This window comes from Urocitellus parryii, chromosome 9 (genome assembly GCF_045843805.1).
Source record: "Urocitellus parryii isolate mUroPar1 chromosome 9, mUroPar1.hap1, whole genome shotgun sequence".
Lineage (NCBI taxonomy): Eukaryota > Metazoa > Chordata > Mammalia > Rodentia > Sciuridae > Urocitellus > Urocitellus parryii.
In genome coordinates this window covers 33,455,267-33,476,981 of record NC_135539.1, presented here as the reverse complement: position 1 = coordinate 33,476,981, position 21,715 = coordinate 33,455,267, and the positions used below count along the sequence as shown (strand labels likewise).

General features: G+C 36.8%; 1 protein-coding gene across 2 annotated transcripts in view; it reads left to right on the top strand.

Annotated features, from left to right (window-relative positions):
• Eif2ak1 (eukaryotic translation initiation factor 2 alpha kinase 1) overlaps positions 1-21,715 on the top strand; it is a 40,088-nt gene that overhangs the window by 3,635 nt on the left and 14,738 nt on the right. The window contains exons 1-10 of one of the 2 annotated variants that reach the window (XM_026404175.2): positions 5,031-5,102; positions 5,771-5,802; positions 8,063-8,196; positions 10,020-10,057; positions 11,271-11,370; positions 14,059-14,139; positions 14,881-14,980; positions 15,685-15,736; positions 16,042-16,369; positions 18,176-18,287. In XM_026404175.2, coding sequence (XP_026259960.1) covers positions 8,086-8,196; positions 10,020-10,057; positions 11,271-11,370; positions 14,059-14,139; positions 14,881-14,980; positions 15,685-15,736; positions 16,042-16,369; positions 18,176-18,287 — 922 coding nt within the window. In that variant the 5' untranslated portion in view covers positions 5,031-5,102; positions 5,771-5,802; positions 8,063-8,085. Of the gene's footprint in view, positions 1-4,943; positions 5,103-5,770; positions 5,803-8,062; positions 8,197-10,019; positions 10,058-11,270; positions 11,371-14,058; positions 14,140-14,880; positions 14,981-15,684; positions 15,737-16,041; positions 16,370-18,175; positions 18,288-21,715 lie in introns of those variants that run through there. The other variant, XM_026404174.2, reaches the window with a different exon arrangement.

Below are 21,715 nucleotides of genomic sequence, written 5' to 3'. Positions count from 1 at the left end.
GATGATTTCCATCTAATTTTGTTGAAATACATTCACAAAGATTTAAAAGTATAAAGGAAAAAAGGGGTTGGGGAGGGTAATTGCCTATACTCACATTCCAGAGGAATACTCACTGTGAACAATTTGATGTTTTGGGCTGGGAGTATAGCTTAGTGGTAGAACTTTTGCTTGGCATGGGAGAAGCCCAGGTTTTGATCTCTAGCTCTGCAAAAAAAAAAAAAAAAGAGAAATAAAGAAAACAAACAAATAACTAACTAAATAAATAAATAAAAGGAAGAAAGAGAAACAATTTGATATATTTATTTGCAGGTATTTATTGAGAGCTGTATGCCAGTCACTGTCCTCCATACTATGTGATATATTTGGAACAGTCAGACTATAAAACAGCATTATAATAGAATTTAATTTCTTTTACAAAATCTGTAGCTATATCATTAAAAACAAGGGGACAGAAATTTAGTCTGTTTTGTTTTTTCCAGCTTTCAAAATTTTTGTGTATTTATTTAACTATAAAGTAAATGCATTTTAGATTTTTGATCAAGGAGGCATGGTGGTGTGTGCCTTGTAGTCTCTACCACTGGGAGACTGAGGCAGGGCGATTGCATCTTTGAGGTCAACCCTACTAATATGGTAAGACCTTGTCTTAAAATAAAAGATAAAAAGGGTTGGAGGTGTAGCTCAGTGGTAGAGACCCTGTATGAGACCCTGGGTTCAATCACCAATACTGTTAATGAAACAAAACTAGATGGTATACCATTTGTAGTGTCATTTATTTTTGCTCTTTTACAAATAAGACTGTGTAACATTCATACTATTGTTAATTTAGTTTTGTGCTCTATTGTTGAAAAAGATTTGTCTTTTTTATCGTTAGAAATAATGTATAAAAATGATAGAAATAATACTGTTGGATGCTTATATACATACATACTCTGTGTACCTGTATACATACATAAATCTTTGTCATTATTATTCTTTTAAAAATTATTATTATTATTATTAATATTATTATTATTTTGTGGTGCTGAGGATTGAACCCAGGGCCTTGTGCATGTGAGGCAAGCAGTCTACCACAGAGCTATATCCCCAGCCCTTAAAATTTATTTTTTATTGATGTGTTATAGTCATACATAGTGGTGGGATTTGTTGTCATATATTTGTACTGTCTGATTATTTCTTCAGAATAAATCCATAGAAGTAGGATTGTTGGATCAAAGAAGTAACGTGGTTAGTTTTTTCCCCTTTTTTCTTTTTACTTTTTTGTATGTTTTTTTTTAAATATTTATTTCTTAGTTTTTGGTGGACACAACATCTTTGTTTGTATGTGGTGCTGAGGATCGAACCTGGGCCGCACGCATGCCAGGCGAGCGTGCTACCGCTTGAGCCACATCCCCAGCCCTGTATGTTTTATTTTTATTGGTTGTTCAAAACATTACAAAGCTCATGACATATCATCTTTCATACATTTGATTCAAGTGGGTTATGAACTCCCATTTTTACCCCAAATACAAATTGCAGAATCACATCGGTTATACATCCACATTTTTACATAATGCCATATTAGTGACAGTTGTATTCTGCTACCTTTCCTATCCCCTACTATCCCCCCTCCTCTCCTCTCCCATCTTCCCTCTCTACCCCATCTACTGTTGTTCAATTCTCTCCCTTGTTCCCCCCCCCTTCCCCTCACAACCTCTTATATGTAATTTTGTGTAACAATGAGGGTCTCCTTCCATTTCCATACAATTTCCCTTCTCTCTCCCTTTCCCTCCCACCACTCCTCTGTTTAATGTTAATCTTTTCCTCATGCTCTTCCTCCCTGCTCTGTTCTTAGTTGCTCTCCTTATATCAAAGAAGACATTTGGCATTTGTTTTTTAAGGATTGGCTAGCTTCACTTAGCATAATCTGCTCTAATGCCATCCGTTTCCCTGTAGATTCCGTGATTTTGTCATTTTTAGTGCTGCATAATACTCCATTGTGTATAAATACCACTTTTTTTTTTATCCATTCATCTATTGAAGGGCATCTAGGTTGGTTCCACAGTCTAGCTATTGTGAATTGTGCTCCTATGATCATTGATGTGGCAGTATCCCTATAGTATGCTCTTTTAAGGTCCTCAGGGAATAGTCCGAGAAGGGTGATTGCTGGGTCAAATGGTGGTTCCATTCCCAGCTTTCCCAGGAATCTCCATACTGCTTTCCAAATTGGCCGCACCAATTTGCAGTCCCACCAGCAATGTACAAGTGTACCCTTTTCCCCACATCCTCGTCAGCACTTATTGTTGTTTGACTTCATAATGGCTGCCAATCTACTATTTTGTATGTTTAAGATTTTTGATACAGTGATGATAGGGAAGGTTATGTTGGCATATACTCCCACATATAAAACTGTCTCATGTTACCTTCATTAGTATTAATTGTTGTTTTCTTAGTATTAATTGTTTTATAGCTTGCTTCTTTGACTTGATAATAAACCTTATGATTATCTTTCTATACACTACCATTTCTAACTGCTGCATAGTAGTGTTGTTTTGTATACATTTAATTTTTAAAAAATTTTCAGTATTCTAAACAGTATCTTACTGAATGTCTTGTATGCATATTTGTTGTGCTTTGATAGATCAAAGGTTTGCACTTTTCAAGTTCTACAGTTGTATTGTCAAATGTTGTAAACACTTTCGTATCTCTTGTGTTTGAACATACCTGCTTTTCTTTCCTCCTCTTTTTTTTGCCCTGGAGATTGAACGTAGGGCCTTGCTCATGCTATGCAGGCACTCCACCACTGAGCTAACTCCTCCCTATCCCTTTTTATTTTATTTTGAAACAGTGTCTTGGTAAGTTGCCCAGGCTTGGCCTCAAACTTGTGATTTTTTTTGCCTCAGGCCCCACAGTGGCTGGGATTACAGGCATTTGCCACTACACCCAGCCATGCCTGCTTTTTCTGTGCCCTTGGCAATACCAAGTATTTCAGGCTTTAAATAGTTACCAATGTGATGAACAGACTCTAGTGCCTTAGATATTTTAATATGTATGTCATTAATTACCAGTTACATTAAACCTGTTAGAATTTTAATTGTGCTTTTTATTAGCTTGTGAGACGTCTATGTAAGTTTTATTTCCTTTTCTTGTCATGCATAATACAGACATAAGTACTGTGTCTGAATTTGTGATTTGTATTTTAAGATGTCTTTATATGGGTTGGGGATGTGGCTCAGTGGTAGTGTGTCTGCTTGGCATTCATGAAGGCTTGGGTTTCATCCCTGACACTGAAAATAAATAAATAAAGATATACAACAGTGTTTCTTGCTTTTTTTTTTTTTAAGATGTCTTCACATAAGGAAGTTTTTGCGTGGCCACATTTTTCATTTTTTTTCTTTCCCATACTCAAATAACTAAGTATTTATTTAAAATGAATAGCACATCTGCTACAAGAAGGTCATGCAGGTGTGTCCCCCCCACCTACAGATCAGAGAAGAAATTGATAAATAAAGACTGGATTTGAAAATGTCTGCTCTTCCAGGACATTTAGTGGTTGATACAGGAGAGTGGAACAGAATATTTGAAATGGGCCAATTTTATTTATTTATTTATTTTTTTTTTGGTTCCAGGGATTGAACCCGGGGCGCTTAACCTCTGAGCCACATCCCCAGCCCTGTTTTATATTTTATGTAGAGACAGGGTCTCTCTGATTCGCTTAGGGCCTTGCTAAGTTGCTGGGGCTGGCTTTGAACTCACAATACTTCTGCTTCAGCCCCCAAAGTCACTGGAATTACAGGTGTGTACCAGTTTTTGAAGGTATAGAAGATACATAGTCATCTGCCTGCAGGATATTTCCAATTGAATGCGTCCACAACGCATTGAATTGATGTGTCTCATCTTTCCTCTGACAGCTCCTCTTACAAGTTTTCACACTCATTAATACCTCTTTCTCCCCATTCCTAGTGTTTTAAATCCTGCTCTCAATGGTTCTATAATTACCTCCTTTACTCAGTTTATCCACATCTTCCCTTTTTACTTCCTGCCTCCTTCCAGACCACCATCATGGTGTCTTCAAGTATTTTTCCTTTATTATGTTTTTTACCTGTTCAACAATTTATTAAATAAACCATTAGTGGGAACGTATGACCTTCTACTGAAGTGCCAGCTCATCTGTCTGTTTGATCTTGCATAGTGGTGAGAGGGTGAACTTGGGAGTCAGGCTAACCTGCCTGATTTGCTAGTCCTTAATCTCTTAGATCAGTGTCCTCATCTGTAAAAAATGTCTGTAAAAAATGGTGATGGTAACACTTTATATTGTTTTTTAAGAATTAGAAGAAGCTGGGTGCAGTGACGCACAACTTGGAAGGCTAAGGCAGGAAGTTTGCGAGTTCAAAGCCAGCCTCAGCAATTTAGCAAGGCCCTAAGCGAATCAGTGGGACCTTGTCTCTGCATAAAATATAAAAAAGGACTGGGGATGTGGCTCAGTAGTTAAGTGCCCCTGGGTTCAATTTCCAGTACCAAAAAAAGAAGAGATTACGCACGTACAACACCTGTACATATGCAATCATGTGTTCACAGTAGTTTCCATCTTTCTTTCCTTCTCTCCTTTGTCAGCCTTCTTTCTTTATGCCTGCTCCCCAGAGGATGGAGGCCATCCTATTCTACACTTGCTTGCTTATTTGCTTTAAAATCATTTTGTTTTTTTCCTTCCATTGTACATATCATTGCTACCAAAACTGTTTCCCATCTGCCTCATGACATCTTGCTACTGGTCCTCCTTCTTATAAAATTCAACTTGAAACTCACTTCCACAAAGCCTGCTTTTCTTAACCCAACTTAGCACGACTACTCTTTTGTTTTTTATTTCTCTTCAGTTAAATAATTTGTATTTCATTAATTGGAGTATGCTGTTTTTTTTTTCATTTTGAGACATGTTTACCAATAATTTTTTCCTTTAAAATTTTTAGAATCTGATGTGCCAGCAGAACTCCAGGTGTTAAAAGAACCCCTACAACAGCCAACTTTCCCTTTTGCAGTTGCAAACCAGCTACTGCTTGTTTCTTTGCTGGAACACTTGAGTCATGTGCATGAACCAAACATACCTCGATCAAAACAGGTGTTTAAATGTAAGTAAAAATAACTTGATCTTGCTAAGTAAAGCTTATGAAAACACTATATTGTTTAATGTGGGTCCAAGAAACAGCTGGTGTATAAAATTGGGTCAATATTAAGTGTGAATAATTTACATCCCTTAAATTCATATTTTCTTTGGGTAACTCCTAGGGCCCCAAAATTGCATGTAATTGCATAAATAAAAGACTTTTATTGTTTTTTGTTTTTGGGTACTGGGGCTTGAACCCAGGGGTGCTTTAAAACTGAGCTACCTCCTCAGCCCTTTTGATTTTTTAAATTTTTAGATGGGGTCTCACTAAGTGGCCGAGGCTGGCCTCAAACTTTCGATCCTCCTGCCTCAGCCTTCCGAGGTGCTGGAAATAAGAGTGTGCCACTGCTCTCAGCTAAAAGAGCATTCTTTGGTATCTGTAGTATAATGTGATATTCATATGATTTTTGAAGATCTGTTTTGATTTGGTTGACATGCAGCTAAAAGAAAATCACATGGATGCATTCTGAACCAGTTCTTGATCAGACCAGAGAACTAAAATAGCTGCATATTGTGTTGTTGAAAATGTTTTTTATTCCTACCATAGGGTACTTGTATGAGAAACTTGAGCCAAAAAGTGAATAGAATTATAGATGATGTTTCTGGTTCAGCACTTTTTTTTCCATTTTGCAGTACTGGGGATTGAACACAGAGGTCGTCTACCAGTAAGTTATATCCCCAGCCGTTTTAAATTTTCATTTTGAGATAGGGTCTTGTTAAAATGCCTAGACTGGTCTCAAACTTTCACTGTTCCTGCCTCAGCTTCTAGGGCAGCTGAAATTATAGGCATGCGTTATAGGCATGGGCTACCACGCCCAGCTGGTTGTTTATTGACTTGAGACCATTGTAGCTGCTTTAATATCTCCAGTCACAGATTCTGAGGTTCTTTTCTACTAAAAAGGTCTTCCCAGGTCTTGTTTGGTGTTAGAAATTCTCAAACTTACACATTTATGTGGTCTTAGAACTTAATATATTTTAGTTAAAGATGTTCTCATTTTTGTAAGCTTGATGGGACATAAAAAGTAGTAAAAATATTTGTATAGTGTACATTCATTATTTTCTCAATAAAAGCAAATCTTACACTGTACATCCTAAGCAGTGGCATATGTGGGGGGCATAAGAGGTGATTCTTAGGTTCCAGAACCCTGGTACCTAGGGTTTATTGCATTAGATTCATGGTATAGAAAGTTAAGTTATAATAATGTTGCTGCAGTAACATTGCTTATAGTTAAAGCAGATTTGTAGATCTTACTATTCTTTTTGGTGATTGTGGGAACTGAATCCAGGGCCTTGTTCACTGAGCTACGCCCCCAGCCTAATTTTAAGATAATTTTGAATTCCTTATATACAGCATTTTTAGATTATTGAACTTTAAAAACTCTAATTTTTTAGAGAAGATTCTAGTTGGCTTTATTTTTGTTATGGGTCAGGCTATATGGGCAATGACCAAACAAACTCCATTTTACCCTAAGATTACATATCATGTAAGAAATGCTTCTCCCATGGGAAAGCCCCACCTCTGTACCCATTAAGAGTTACGTAGCACAGCGTACTTGGCAACACAAAATAGCACTTTTTTTTTAAGTTGTTGATGGACCTATATTTTGTTCATATTTATATGTGGTGCTGAGAATTGAACCCAGTGCCTCATGTATGTAAGGCAAGCTCTCTACCAATGAGCCTTAATCACAGCCCCAAAATAGCAATTCTTATAGCAATTTTCTTATGTAAAATTGTTCTCTTTGGTTTCTATTTTTCTTGGGCAGTATACCTTGTCAGAGATTGTCTAGATGTTCGTAACTATTCTCTAACTTGTACTGAACTAGGGTCATTTTGACCCATGTCCTTTCTGCTTGCTTGCTGCTATGCCAACCTGGGAAGTCCCATGGGAAATACCAGTGTACCCAACGCATTGTCCCGCTAACTGCCCAATTCAGCTTCTGTACCTGCTTGCTTGCAGCTGATCAACCTGAATGTGGTTTTTGTCTTATATATATAAATATCCTAAAATGTTCAGGCTCGGGGCTGTTCCTTGCAGAGACAGTTATGGGTCCTGCAGGGGCCAGTCATTGGCTGGCTGACTAGATAAAGACTTAAATTTGGACAAAACTGGGATGTGGTATGTTTTCTTAGCGATCTGCCCCACAATAATTTTGTGATTCTAGAATCAAGCAACATCTCAATTCTATAGAATAAATGTTCCTAAATAATATTTTTGCTGTGATTCAGTTACTTGATTTCAGTGGAGAGTTTTGAGTGTGAACAGAATATCCTCTATGATATCTGTATTTTTCATGAGTAAAAGCCAGGGCATCTCTGTAGAAACTTCTTTTTCTGAAGAGCCGGGTATTTGGACTATGTATACATTTACTGTGCTCTTTGCATTTTGGCTTAAGATGTTCTGTAACAGGGGGCTGGGGATGTGGCTCAAGCGGTAGCGCGCTCGCCTGGCATGCGTGCGGCCCGGGTTCGATCCTCAGCACCACATACAAACAAAGATGTTGTCTCCACCAAGAACTAAAAAAAAAAATAAATAAATATTAAAAAAAAAAAAAAAAAAAAAAAGATGTTCTGTAACAGAAAAAAACAGTTAATACTCACTTCTGTTGTTACTCCTTATGTTTTTTTTTCTCCTATCTCTATTATCTTATTGCCTATCAACAAAATGTAATGTGTGAAGATTTTGCATTTTTTTTCTTGCTCCACCCCCCCACCTTTTTAATGGAATTTAGTACTTCAATGACTAGGCATGTAAGCATAGCATACTTGGCAACACAAAATAGCAAATGACTACAGTTTAAGATGGTAGTAATTACAAATGTGTTCTTGATCAGTTAATGTACCTGTTGCTCCCCTGTTTGAGAATCAATCTTCAAGCCATTTTATTAATGCAAAATCTTCGTTTTGCATGTTCTTCTTTTATAGTACTTTGTGAGACCTTTATCAAAATGGGGCTGCTGTCTTCTTTCACCTGCAGTGATGAGTTTAGCTCATTGAGACTACATCACAACAGAGCTATTACTCATTTAATGAGGTCTGCCAAAGAGAGAGTTCGCCAGGTAAGCCCTAATGGGTGTGCTCTGTGTATGAAAAAAATAGAGAACTAAGTTTTAAAGCATTATGAAATTCTAATTACATGTCAGGTTTTTTAAAATATAAACTTTGCTTATTCAGCAACATTTATGAAATATTATGTGTTAGACTCTTTGAGGTGCTGAGGTAAAATCATTGAACAAAGTAGATCAAAATCCCTGCCCTCATGGAGATTATATTTGGATGAGAGGGCAGAAAACAATAGGAAAAAATATAAAAATATATGAGATGTTAGGTGGTGTTAATATAAAAGACAAACATAAGGAAGTGAAGGGGCTTTGGAGATGTTGGGAGGGGCTGTGTAACTTTCACATAGGGTGGCCAGGGAGGGCGCCTTACTGACACAATGTTAAAGTCAAGAGTTGAAGGTGAGAGAATGAACTATGCAGATATGTAGAAGAAGATCATTCCAAGCAGAGGAACAGTGTAGGAGGGTCCCATGGTGGGTATGCAAGTGGCAGTGTGCTGAGGCTGGACGTGAGGGACTGTGAGGCATCCCTATGGCTGGAGTAGAGTGAGCAAAGGGGAGATTTAGAGGGAACCCCTAAATTCAGGGAAAGAAAGGAGTGGGACAGATGAAGTAGGACCTTGAGACCATTTTTTTAAAAAAAATATTTTTTTAAGTTATTGATGGACCTTTATTTTATTCATTTATATGTGGTGCTGAGAATTGAACCCAGTGGCTCACACGTGCTATTTATTTATTTATATATATTTTTTGAGAGAGAGAGAGAGAGAGAGAGAGAGAATTTTTAATATTTATTTTTTAGTTTTTGGCGGACACAACATCTTTGTTTGTATGTGGTGCTGAGGATCAAACCCGGGCTGCACGCATGCCAGACGAGCGTGCTACCGCTTAAGCCACATCCCCAGCCCTTGAGACCATTTTAATGTGCTTGGTTTTTACTCAGAATAAGATGGGACACATTGCAATTTTTTGAGCATAGGAGTGACATAATGTGATTTACATTTTATTTTTTATTTATTTTTTTTGGTACCGGGAATTGAACTCAGGGGCATTCAACCAATGAGCCCCAGCCCCAGCCCTATTTTGTATTTTATTTAGACAGGGTCTTGTTGAGGCTGGCTTTGAACTTGCAATTCTGTCTCGGCCTCCCTAGCTGCTGGGATTATAGGCTTGTGCCACCTCGCCCAGCTGATACACATTTTATTGTACATTTAAACTATTCACACCACTACTATATTGAGAATATGCCAATGGGGGTCAAAGGCAGAAACAGGGAAGCAGGTACAGTCATACAGGCAAAGGTGGTGTGGAATGGGCTGGTAGCATTGGAGATGTGGGAAGTGATAAGTTTTTATATATACTTGAAAACAAAGTCAGCATTGGCTCATGAAGCTCCTTGGTAAATATATTCTCAACTTTGAAATATTTTCAATTGTAAACTCTTAGGTTATATTAAAAATGCTGTTTTTTTTTTTTCCCCAGCCACAGTGGCGCTTGTCTGTAATTCTAGCTGCTTGGGAGACTGACACAAGTTTAAAGCCAGCCTCAGCAATTTAGTTGAGATCCTAAGCAATTTACTGAGACCCTGGTCTCAAAATAAAAAAAGTAATAAAAAAGGGCTGGGGATGTGGCTCAGTGGTTAAGCATCATTGGATTTGATCTCTGGTATTCTGATCCCCACCCATCGCCAAAAGCTGTTTTTGGTTTTGTTTTCAATATTGTTTTGAGTATTTGGGGCTATAAATGTGACATTGAATTTTGAAAGATTGCATATTTCAAACTTTTCAAAACGGTTTTTTAAAAGTACTTTTTTTGTTTCAGGATCCTTGTGAGGATAATTCTTATATGCAGAAGATCAGGTATGTGTTAAGTACTTCTTTGATTATGCACAGACTAAACTATTCAAAAGAAATCAGTATTAATTTGAGAGTTAAAAAATAATGTTGTTAGGGTAGTTTATGAATTTTTCTTTTTGGAACCTGGAATTGAACCCAGGGGTGCTTAACCATTGAGCCACATCCCCAACTCTTTTTTTTTTTTTTTGAGACAGAGTCTTGCTAAGTTGCCTAGGGCCTCACTGAGTTGCTGAAGCTAGCCTGGAACTTTCCATCCTCCTGCTGCAGCTTCCTAGGCTGCTGGGATTACAGGCGTGTTCCATTGCACTAGGATAGTTAAAGACAATTTAAGACTGTGTTGTTAGCGCTTAGTCCTGCTCCAGGACTTGCTTTCTCATTTCTTTCCTCTTCCAACTCTTGTCCCCATTGAGTGTGGATTCTGTTAAGCCCCACTGTTAATTCACCTTACTGATACCCCATCTCTTTTAGGGAACATCTGTTTACAAAATATTTAAAATCTATGTCTGGTCTGCATCGTAATTTAAATAAATTTGTTACTGAGTTTACCTAATCAACTACTGTCCAGTAGCCTTCCTTAGGATTTTTGTTGTAAAACATTGGTGGTAATTTATAACTGGTAAGGGACTTGAAATTAGTTTAATGACCCCTTTGCTATTTTCAGTACATTGTTGATTTGCTTAACTAATGTTTTCTTTATAAAGAATGAAAAATTTTACTTCATTTTATATATATATATTTTAGTTGTAGATGGATACTTACTTTTATTTTATGTGGGGCTGAGGATTGAACCCAGTGCCTCACATGTGCTATGCAAGTGCTCTACCACTGAGCTACAACCCCAGCCCCACTTTAGTTCATATTTTTATAAATATTGCAGTTTAGTAATAGATGATTGCAGTTTAGTAACAGATGAGTCAGCAGATTTGTACATAATACAGTGAATATGAACTGTCCTAGAACATATTGTTTCAGGTTTTAATATTGATTATATATTTGGCCACTGTATGGGGAGCAGACTTTTAATCCTAATGATTTGGTAGGCTGAGGCAAGAGTGTTGCAAGTTGGAGACCAGCCTCATCTACTTAGTGAGAACCTGTCTCAAATTTAAGAAAAGCACTGGGAATATGGTTCAGTGGTAAAGTGTCTCTGGGTTCAATCCACAGTACCAAAAATAAAACCAAAAATATTGATTATGTTTTTGTATTTAACTTTTAGATCCAGGGAAATAGCCTTTGAAGCACAAACTTCACGTTACTTGAATGAATTTGAAGAAATTGCCATCTTAGGAAAAGGTGGATATGGAAGAGTATACAAGGTTTGTTTTCTGCTTGCTCATTTTGACCCATTACTCTATAAATAAGTGTATTTTGAGAAGTTGTTTTCGTTATTATTATTATTATTATTATTATAAAGCACTCAGAGAATGCCTAGATGTCACATTTATTTATTTATCATTATGATTTATTATTTAACAGAGAAGTATGTAGGTTTTAATATTTTTCATTTTTTTTTTAAAGAGAGAGAGGAGAGAGAGAATTTTTTAATATTCATTTTTCAGTTTTCGGTGGACACACATCTTTATTTTATTTTTATGTGGTGCTGAGGATCGGACCCAGTGCCCCCCGCATGCCAGGCGAGCGCGCTACCACTTGAGCCACATCCCCAGCCCAAGTTTTAATATTTTTCTAAGAACACTAGGTGTATTCTGAAAACATAAGAGCTTTGTTTTATGGTATATTCTTTCTTTTAATATTTATTTTTTAATTTTAGTTGGACACAATACCTTTATTTTTATTTATTTATTTTTATGTGGTGCTGAGGATTGAACCCAGGGCCTTGCATGTGCTAGGCAAGCACTCTACTGCTGAGCTACAACCCTAGCCATTAGGGTATATTGTTATTAAAAATGTACAACTACTTGTGAGACTGAGACAGGAGGATTATAAGTTCAAGGCCAGCTTTGGCAACTTAGACCCTTTCTCAAAGTAAAATATAAAAAACAGGGTTGGGCCTAATCTCCATCATGTGGGATCAGGCTCCAACTTCCTTAATAAGACTCCTGTGGTGCAAGAATTAAAATCAAGAATCAGTAAATGGGATGGACTCAAGCTAAAAAATTTCTTCTCAGCAAAAGAAACAATCTGTGAGGTGAATAGAGAGCCTATATCTTGGGAGCAAATCTTTACCCCTCACACATCAGATAGAGCACTAATCTCTAGGGTATATAAAGAACTCAAAAAGCTAAGCACCAAAAAAACTAATAACCCAATCGGTAAATGGGCCAAGGACCTGAACAGACACTGAAATGTCTGTTCCCTGATATACAATCAATCAATAAATATATGAAAAAATCTTCATCATCACTGACAATTAGAGAAATGCAAATCAAAACCACTCTAAGATTTCATCTCACTCCAGTCAGAATGGCAGCTATTATGCATACAAATAACAATAAGTGTTGACGAGGATGTGGGGAAAAAGGTACACTCATACACTGCTGGTGGGAAATTGGTGCAGCCAATATGGAAAGCATTATGGAGATTTCTTGGAAAATTGGGAATGGAACCACCATTTGACCCAGCTATCCCTCTCCTTGGTCTGTACCCAAAGGACTTAAAAACAGCATATTACAGGGACATAGCCACACCAATGTTTCTAGCAGCACAATCACAATAGCTAAACTGTGGAACCAACCTAGATGCCCTTCAGTAGATGAATGGATAAAAAAAAAATGTGGCATATATACACAATAGAATATTACTCAGCAATAAAAGAGAATAAAATCATGGCATTTACAGGTAAATGGATGGAGTTAGAGAAGATAATGCTAAGTGAAGTTAGCCAATCCTAAATGCGAATGTTTTCTCTGATATAAGGAGGCTTATTCATAGTGGGATAGGGAGAGGAAGCATGGGAGGAATAGATAAACTCTAGGTAGGGCAGAGGGGTTATAAATGATGGTGGAATGTGATGATCATTATTATCCAAAGTACATGTATAAAGACATGAATTGGTGTGAATATATTTTATACATGACCAGAGATATAAAAAATTGTGCTCTATATGTGTAATAAGAATTGTAATGCATTCTGCTGTCATATATAAATAATAAATTAAAATTTAAAAAAAAAACCCAAAACAGGGCTGGGGATGTAGCTCAGTGGTAGAGTGCCCCTGGGCTCAATTCCTAGTACAAAAAAGAAAAAAAAAGTGTTGGGGCTGGGGATGTAGCTCAAGCGGTAGCGCGCTTGCCTGGCATGCGTGCGGCCTGGGTTCGATCCTCAGCACCACATACAAACAAAGATGTTGTGTCTGCCGAAAACTAAAAAATAAATATTAAAATTCTCTCTCTCTCTCTCTCTCTCTCTCTCAAAAAAAAAAAAAAAGTGTTAATATGGCTGGGGATATAGTTTTTGGGATAGAGCTAGCATGTGTAAAGTCCTGGGTTTAATCCTCAGCAACACACACACACACACACACACACACACACACACACACAGTGTTACTAAAAAGAATGTCCTGCATTTTGGGGCTTAGGTAGGTTAGCTGATGTTCCTGTTCTTTAGACCTGGAACCTTTGGGTGTCAGATTCACACAGTTTACAATGCTGCAGTCCAGCCGAGTAGGACTTACTTCCCAGAAAACAGGGGCAAGGATTCATGGCTTTAGCTTAATTTGATCCTTTTGGCTAGTTTGGGTTAACTAAGCTCAGAATAGAGGAACTTATTAATTTATAATTTATTTATTTATTTATTTTTTTATTTTTATTTTTTTTTTTTTAAAGAGAGAGTGAGAGAGGAGAGAGAGAGAGAGAGAATTTTTTTTTTTTAATATTTATTTTTTTTTAGTTCTCGGCGGACACAACATCTTTGTTGGTATGTGGTGCTGAGGATCGAACCCGGGCCGCATGCATGCCAGGCGAGCGCGCTACCGCTGAGCCACATCTCCAGCCCTTAATTTATAATTTATTGGAACTTAATACTTGGTCTTTTCTGCTTTTTAGGTCAGGAATAAATTAGATGGCCAGCATTATGCAATTAAGAAAATTCTGATTAAGGGTGCAACTAAGACTGACTGCATGAAGGTATGATTTTAAGAAGTGTTTTGAGCTAGGCCCAGTGATAGCATGTACCTGCATTTCATCTGCTGGGATGCTGCGGTGGGACTTGTGCCCAGGAGTTCAAGATGGGCTTGGGCAACATAGCAAGCCTCATTTCAAAGAAAGAAACAAAGATTTATTTTGTATAATTGTGAATTTAGTTCCTTTTCAAAGGAGTTATATGTGTATTTGGCAAAAGTAGGTGGTATGGATTGCTCTCTTACAAGATGAGATTGTAGTATAGTATAAATATCAAAACTAAATTTTTATTTAAGGTAATTTTTTGTAGACTTCCACATTTCAAGTCATTGCTGGGGAAATTAATTTTTCAGGTAAATGATTAGTTTATAGTACAATTTATTACTATAAAGCATGAGCCTGGTTTGTCTAGGTCTTCCCCCTACATGCTATTTCTGGGAAAACTGCCTTATTTTCTGAGTTGCTGTTTCTCTCACTTGACTATAGTGTTTTTTTTACTTACCTTGATTTGATGTAGGAAATCAGATGAGAGAATGATAATGAATGAGCTTTATGAAACATAAAGTACTGTATAAATTTAAGTTATTTAGTTGCTGTAACTATTTGTCTCTCACTAGAATATCCCCATTGACATAGTTCAGATTGCTTGTACAGAGAGATTTTTATTATTTGCTCTTGAACAGGAAGTGTTCAAGAGGAATAAACACTTAACAAATTGCTGGTAAAATCTCTTTACATTTTCTTTAGGTACTACGGGAAGTAAAGGTGCTGGCAGGTCTTCAACACCCTAATATTGTAGGCTATCATACTGCATGGATAGAACATGTTCATGTGGTCCAGCCCCAAGGTAAGTCATTTTTGACTATACAAATTGAGCATCCCATGTCTGAAAACATGAAATCTGAAAAGCTCTGAAATTCAACACTTTTAGAGTGTTAAAATTTTTTAGATTTTGTAGTCTGTGTGAATATTTCAGAATCTGGAAAAAATCCAAAGTCTGATTTATTTCTGGTCCTGTGCATTTTGGATAAGAGATACTCAACCTATATAGTAAAATGGTTGGAGTATTTCTACTTGTGAGCCAAATCTTGCCTACCCTTGTTTTTGTATATTCCAAGTTGAGAATGTTTTTTTACTTTCAAATAGTTAAAAGGAATGAAAAGAATATTTTGGGAGTTATGAATAATTCAAATTGGGTTATCTAAGCTCAGAATGTGATTTTTTGGAACTTAATAAAAAAGTTTATTAGAACACAGGCTTATGTACCTATTGCTTTTGCACTACAACAGAATTCAGGTTGCAGCTGAGTCCCTTAGAGTTAACAAAACCTAAACTGTTTTCTTTCAGGTTTTCTATAAAAAGTTTGCTGACTCCTGGTGTATACAACAAGTCTGTTTTTATACTTTCTAAAACAAGCCTGCTATTTTAATAAAGATGGTGTATTCATTTTGACTTATAGTCTCATTTGGTATTATCTGTACATTTTAGCTTTGCTTTTAACTTGAAGTACTGGGCTGCTTGCAGATATTTATATTTTGTTTTGTTCAACAGGCAGAGTTCCTATTCAGTTGCCCTCTCTCGAAGTGCTCTCTGATGTGGACAGGTATGAGGTGTATGCACATTAGACATTGTTTACTGTGGCCTGCACTGACTTGCCTTTGCCTTTTCCTATTGGGAGCTTGGCAGGAGTGTTTTAGGCTTCCTTTTTGTTTATTTTTATTAAAAAATATTAAATTGCTTTATACTCAAGTATTTTAGTATGTTAAATAAAGGGTGCTACTGGAACGATTTGATACCCTTTTCAAAAAGCTTATCTATAAGATTCCTACAGACTTGAAGAAGCAGTTGAGATACTCTTTTGATCTCTTTTTACAGTCACTTTTATTTTTTGCTGTATTTTTCCTCCAGGGATCAATATGGTGTTAAAGACAATGAAAGTAGCAGCTCGTCAATCATCTTTGCTGAGTTTACCTCAGAAAAAGAAAAACCCTTTGGAGAATGTGACATCGAAAATCAGAATAACAAATTGGTGAACTACACCACAGATTTAGTTATAAGGGACAGCAATGAACTTGAGTCATCCATTGATCTCCAGGAAAATGGCTTGGCTGATTTGTCTGACAGATCAATTGTCAAACATCAGCTGCCAGTCAGGCATAATTCAGACCTGGAAGGGAATTTCACATCCACTGAAGAGTCTTCTGAAGAAAACTTTAACTTGTTGGGACAGACAGAGGTAAAACATTTTCCCAGAACCTACTGATGAGATGTATCTTAAAAATTGTATGAAGGGGCTGGGGATGTGGCTCAAGCGGTAGCGCGCTCGCCTGGCATGCGTGCGGCCCGGGTTCGATCCTCAGCACCACATACCAACAAAGATGTTGTGTCCGCTGAGAACTAAGAAAAAATAAATAAATATTAAAAAAAATTCTCTCTCTCTCTCTGTCCCCCTCTCTCTCTCACTCTCTCTTTAAAAAAAAAAAAAAAAAAAATTGTATGAAGGATTGTAGTGGGCCTGCCTTCTCAGTTGACTTCCCACTTGGCATGCCTCCCTGTCTCTGCTCTCGCTCTTCTGCGCTGTGTTCAGTCTTGGATTCACCATGTTTTCTCTTGCCATATGGCCCTTATATTTGGTCTGCCTCCTTCACTTAGATCCTACTAATGACCCTTTTCTGATTTCCCTAGTGGGTCATTGCTTCTCTAGACATTCTTTAATGTCTGCGCTGGACTTGGAAGCCTCATTCACACTCAATTTCTGTAGTATGTTAGCATCATGCTATAAAAATATATTTATGCAAAGAGTTTTCTATTTTTAGAGCTTTATTTTAGATGAGTCCTGTAGGATTACCAGGTCAGTTTTCAGAATATTCTTATTGAGGGTTATACTAATATGCTGGTCAGACTTCCTTCACTGGTATTGAATATTAGTATTTTAAAAAGTGAGCATTAACAAAGTCTTTACAGAATCTGTCATTAGAATTGCAAACTGTATATCTCAGCTATATATACACAACACAGAACACAGAATTCTTGTCAAGGAATATATATGTCTGTGTGTTTTTTGTTTTTGTTTTTTGTTTTTTGATACCAGTGCGTAAACACTGAGCCCATGTCCCCAGCCCTTTTTAAAAAAAAATATTTATTTTTTAAATGTAGGTAGAAATACAATATCTTTATTTTATGTGGTGCTGAGGATCGAACCCAGTACCTCACATGTGCTAGGTAAGCACTCTACCACTGAGCCACAACCCCAACCTGTCCCCAGTCCTTTTGATATTTTTATTTTGAGACAGGGTTTAAGTTGATTAGGGCCTTGCTAAGTTGCTAAGGCTGACCTTGAACTTGAATTCCTCTTTTTTTTTTTTAATATATATATATTTAGTTGTAGATGGACACAATACCTTTATTTATTTATTTATTTATATGTGGATCGAACCCAGGGCCTCATCATGCATGCTAGGCAAGTGCTCTACCACTAAGCCACAACCCTAGCCCAACTTTTTTTTTTTTTTTTTTAATGAAAAAACTTTGAATGGATTCACCTGAATCCAAAGGAGTTTAGTTTGAGGGACTTCTGATCAGAATTGTTTCATTTTTCTGTATTTCTGTATTTGGAAAATTTCCTTTGATGCCTAAATGAGTGGGCTGTAGGAAGTTTAATGTTTGCTTATATTTTTCTTGAATAAGTTATTATGTACTATGTGAAGCCAAAGTATATATACTTCAGTAGAGTTGTAGAGTACTACATAAGCTTCTTTGATGTTTTATCTTAGATTTAAAAACTATTTGCAGACCAGTTTCAGAACTGGTTCCTCCGTGTGTCATGTTCGGGAGCTTCTACCATTGGACTCCTACTGACTCCAGCCTGGCCTACCCTTGCCTCCTTGTGTTATGACACACTATTTTAATTATTTAGTTATTGCTCTGCTTCTTGGGCAGGCCTGGGTCCTTAGTGCTTAGCCATTGTTTTTGGCCTAGAGTAGGCAAGTTGAGTGTTGCGTGAATTAGCAAATATGGGAGCCCACAGTGTGTCCTGTCCTAGGTGCAGTACCACCTGATGTTGCATATCCAAATGCAGCTGTGTGAGCTCTCCCTGTTTGACTGGATAGCCGAGAGGAACAAGCGGAACCAAGAGTGTGTGGATGAAGCTGCCTGTAAGTACCATCTGAATAGTAAATACTGAAGGGGAAATAAAGATAGTCAAATCTTTCTCATCTAATGTTAGGAATTGCCTCTGGGGCTTTAGGTTTAAAAAAAAAAAAAAGAATAAGAAAACTAACAATAAAAAACTTCAAAGAAATAGTTGTGCTTTTTTTCAACATTTTGCAAGAATAAACTTGGAATTTAAATTTCTAAGTAATAAAGTTTTATTATATTGAAAGAGTAGTATGATGGATTTAGGTTAATGATTTTGGGTAGAATTTTTAAAAATTTTATTCTAATTTGTTATATATGACAGTAGAATGCAATTCAATTAATTTTACAGAAATCAAGCACAACTTTTCATGTCTCTAGTTGTACACAAAGTATTTTCATACATGTACTTAGGGTAGTGATGTCTGTCTCATTCCACCATTTTTCCTACTTCTATGCCCCCTCTCTTCTCCTTCCTCTCTTTTGCCCTATCTAAAGTTTGTCTGTACCTCCCACGCTTCACCCCACATCCAAAGAAAACATTTGGCATTTGGTTTTTGGGGACTGGTTTGTTTCTTTTTTTTTTTAGAAAATATTTATTTATTTATTTCGTTTTAGGGGGACACAATATCTTTATTTTACTTTTATGTGGTGCTAAGGATAGAACCCAGTGCCTCATGCATGCTAGGTGAGCACACGACCACTGAGCCACAATCCCAGCCCTGGATTGACTTACTTCACTTAGCATTATATTCTCCAGTTCTATCCATTTACCTTTAATTGCCATGATTTTATTCCCTTTTAATGCTGAGTAATATTCCATTGTGTGTATATACCACTTTTTTTTTTTTTTTTTTTTTACCCATTCATCTATTGAAGGGTGTTTAGGTTGGATCCACAATTTAGCTATTGTGAATTGTACTGCTATAAATATTGATATGTCTGTGTCCTTGTAGTATGCTGTTTTTAAGTCCTTTGGGTATAAACCGAGGAGTAGGATAGCTGGGTCAGATGGTGGTTCCATTCCCAGTTTTCCAAGGAATCTCCATACTGCTTTCTATATTGGCTAATTAACCAGAGACCCTGTGCCTAATAGAAGAAAAAGTAGGCCCAAATCTTCATCATGTCGGATTAGGCCCCAGTTTCTTTAATAGAATTCCTATTAAAATCAGGAGTCAATAAATTGGATGGATTCATACTAAAAAGCTTCTTTTCAGCAAAACAAACAGTCAGTGAAGTGAATAGAGAATCTACAGATGGGAACAAATTTTTACCACACGCACATCAAAGCACTAATAAAGAACTCATAAAAACAAGTAAACCAATCAACAAATGGGCTAAGGAACTGAACAGACACTTCTCAGAAGATCATATACAGTCAGTCAACAAATATATGAAAAATTATTCAACATCTCTAGCAATTAGAGAAGTGCAAATCAAAACCACTCTAAGATTTCATTTCACTCCAGTCAGAATGGCAGCTATTAAGAATACAAATAACAATAGGGCTGGGGTTGTAGCTCAGTGGCAGAGTGCATGCCTAGCATACATGAGGCACTGGGTTTGATCCTCAACACCCCATAAAAATAAATAAAAAATAAAGGCATTCTGTCTATCTACAAGTACAAAAAAAAATTTTTAAAAAAAGGATGTGGGGGGAAAAGTCACATGCATACATTAATAGTGGGACTACAAATTGGTGTAGCCAATTTGGAAAGTAGTATGGCTATTTCTTATTTATTTATTTTTATGTGGTGCTAAGGATCAAATCCAGTGCCTCACACATGTGAGACAAGTGCTGTGCCACTGAGCTACAGCCCCAGCCCTTGGGTAGAATTTTAACATTTCTAAGACAAAATCTGTGTAATTGTCATTGGACCTTTTATTTATTTATTTATACATGGTACTCTCACATGCCAGGCAACCACTCTACCACTGAACCACAACCCCAGCCCTAAGGCAAATTTAAATAGTTGTTTTACTTTATTATTCTCATTTTTTTTTAATTCTGAAATTGGTGCTCTTATAAAAAAATTTCTTATATAATCCAGGCTCCCCCCCCTCCCATCAACACCCTATATATATAGGTCCTTCTAGAAACACTTTGTTGGATATTTAAAAAATATAACACTGATTCTCGGATTTGGCTGCACCTTAGAATCACATGTAGGATTTTTAAAAATGTTGAGTAACTTTACAGTGGAGAAGCCTAATACAATCTTAGCCAGAGATGGAAGTCACTATCAGTGTTGATAAGTCATGTTAGTGTGAGTATCCTTGGTATGATGTGATGAGAATGGCAGTTTATCTCTATGATCTTCCTTTTTCCAAACCATAGTCCCAATCTAATCATGGGAAAAATAGTAGAAAAATCCCAATTGAAGGACATTCTACAGAATACTTGATCAGTACTTTTCAAAATTGTCACAGGCCAGAGGTAACTAACGAGACACAACAACTCTATGTTATATGATACTGATTGGGGTCCTGGAACAGAAAGAGGAAACTGTAAAGACTAAGGAAACATGAGTGAACTGTGGACTTTAGTTAGTAATATTATCTATCAGTATTGGTACACCCATTGTGACAAATGTATCATTTTAATGTAAGGTGTTGATAACAAGGGGAAGTGGGGGCTTGGGGATGTAGCTTAGTGGTGGAGAGCCTCCTTAGCATGCTCAAGGCCCTGGAGTCAATCCTACCACTAAAGGGGGAAAAAAAGAAAAAGGGGACAACTGAGTGTGGGTTTTATGAAAACTTTTTGTACTATCTTTTCAGTTTTTCTGTAAATTCAAGATTATTTTAAAATGTAAAATCTGTTTTAAAAGAAAGCTGCTGGGGCTGGGGTTGTGGCTCAGTGGTAGAGCGCTCGCCTCGCACATGTGGGTTCAGTCCTCAGCACCACATAAAAATAAATAAACAAAATAAAGATTAAAAAAAATAAAAGCTATCTGGGAGTATATCTGTTATTTTTATATAGAGTGATTGTTCTAAGATAGACCTTGGCCTTTGACACTTATTGGAAAATTTGCTTGATTCTCATGACTAGCCAAAGTTAAAAATCACTATATATCAGAATGGTAGATGAGAGTGATCTGATTTTTTTCTTAATATTTTTTTAGTTGTAGATAGACCCAGTACCTTTATTTTATTTGTTTATTTTTCTGTGGTGCTGGGGATTGAACCCAGTGACTCATGCATGCTGGGCAATTGCTCTACCACTGAGCCACAACCCCAGCCTGAGAATGACTTAAAATCAAGTCAAAACTAAATGTCAGTCATTAATCATTTGCTGTTCTTTATTGGTTCTAAGATATCCTTACTCAAATCTGAGACCAGCTTCCAATGCAAAAACAATGTCTCCAGAAGCTCCTCTATGCACTCTGGTGCTGCTTCTCTGGTTTACCATGTACTTAGGTGGAGGGAATATACTTGGTCCAGTTCAGTT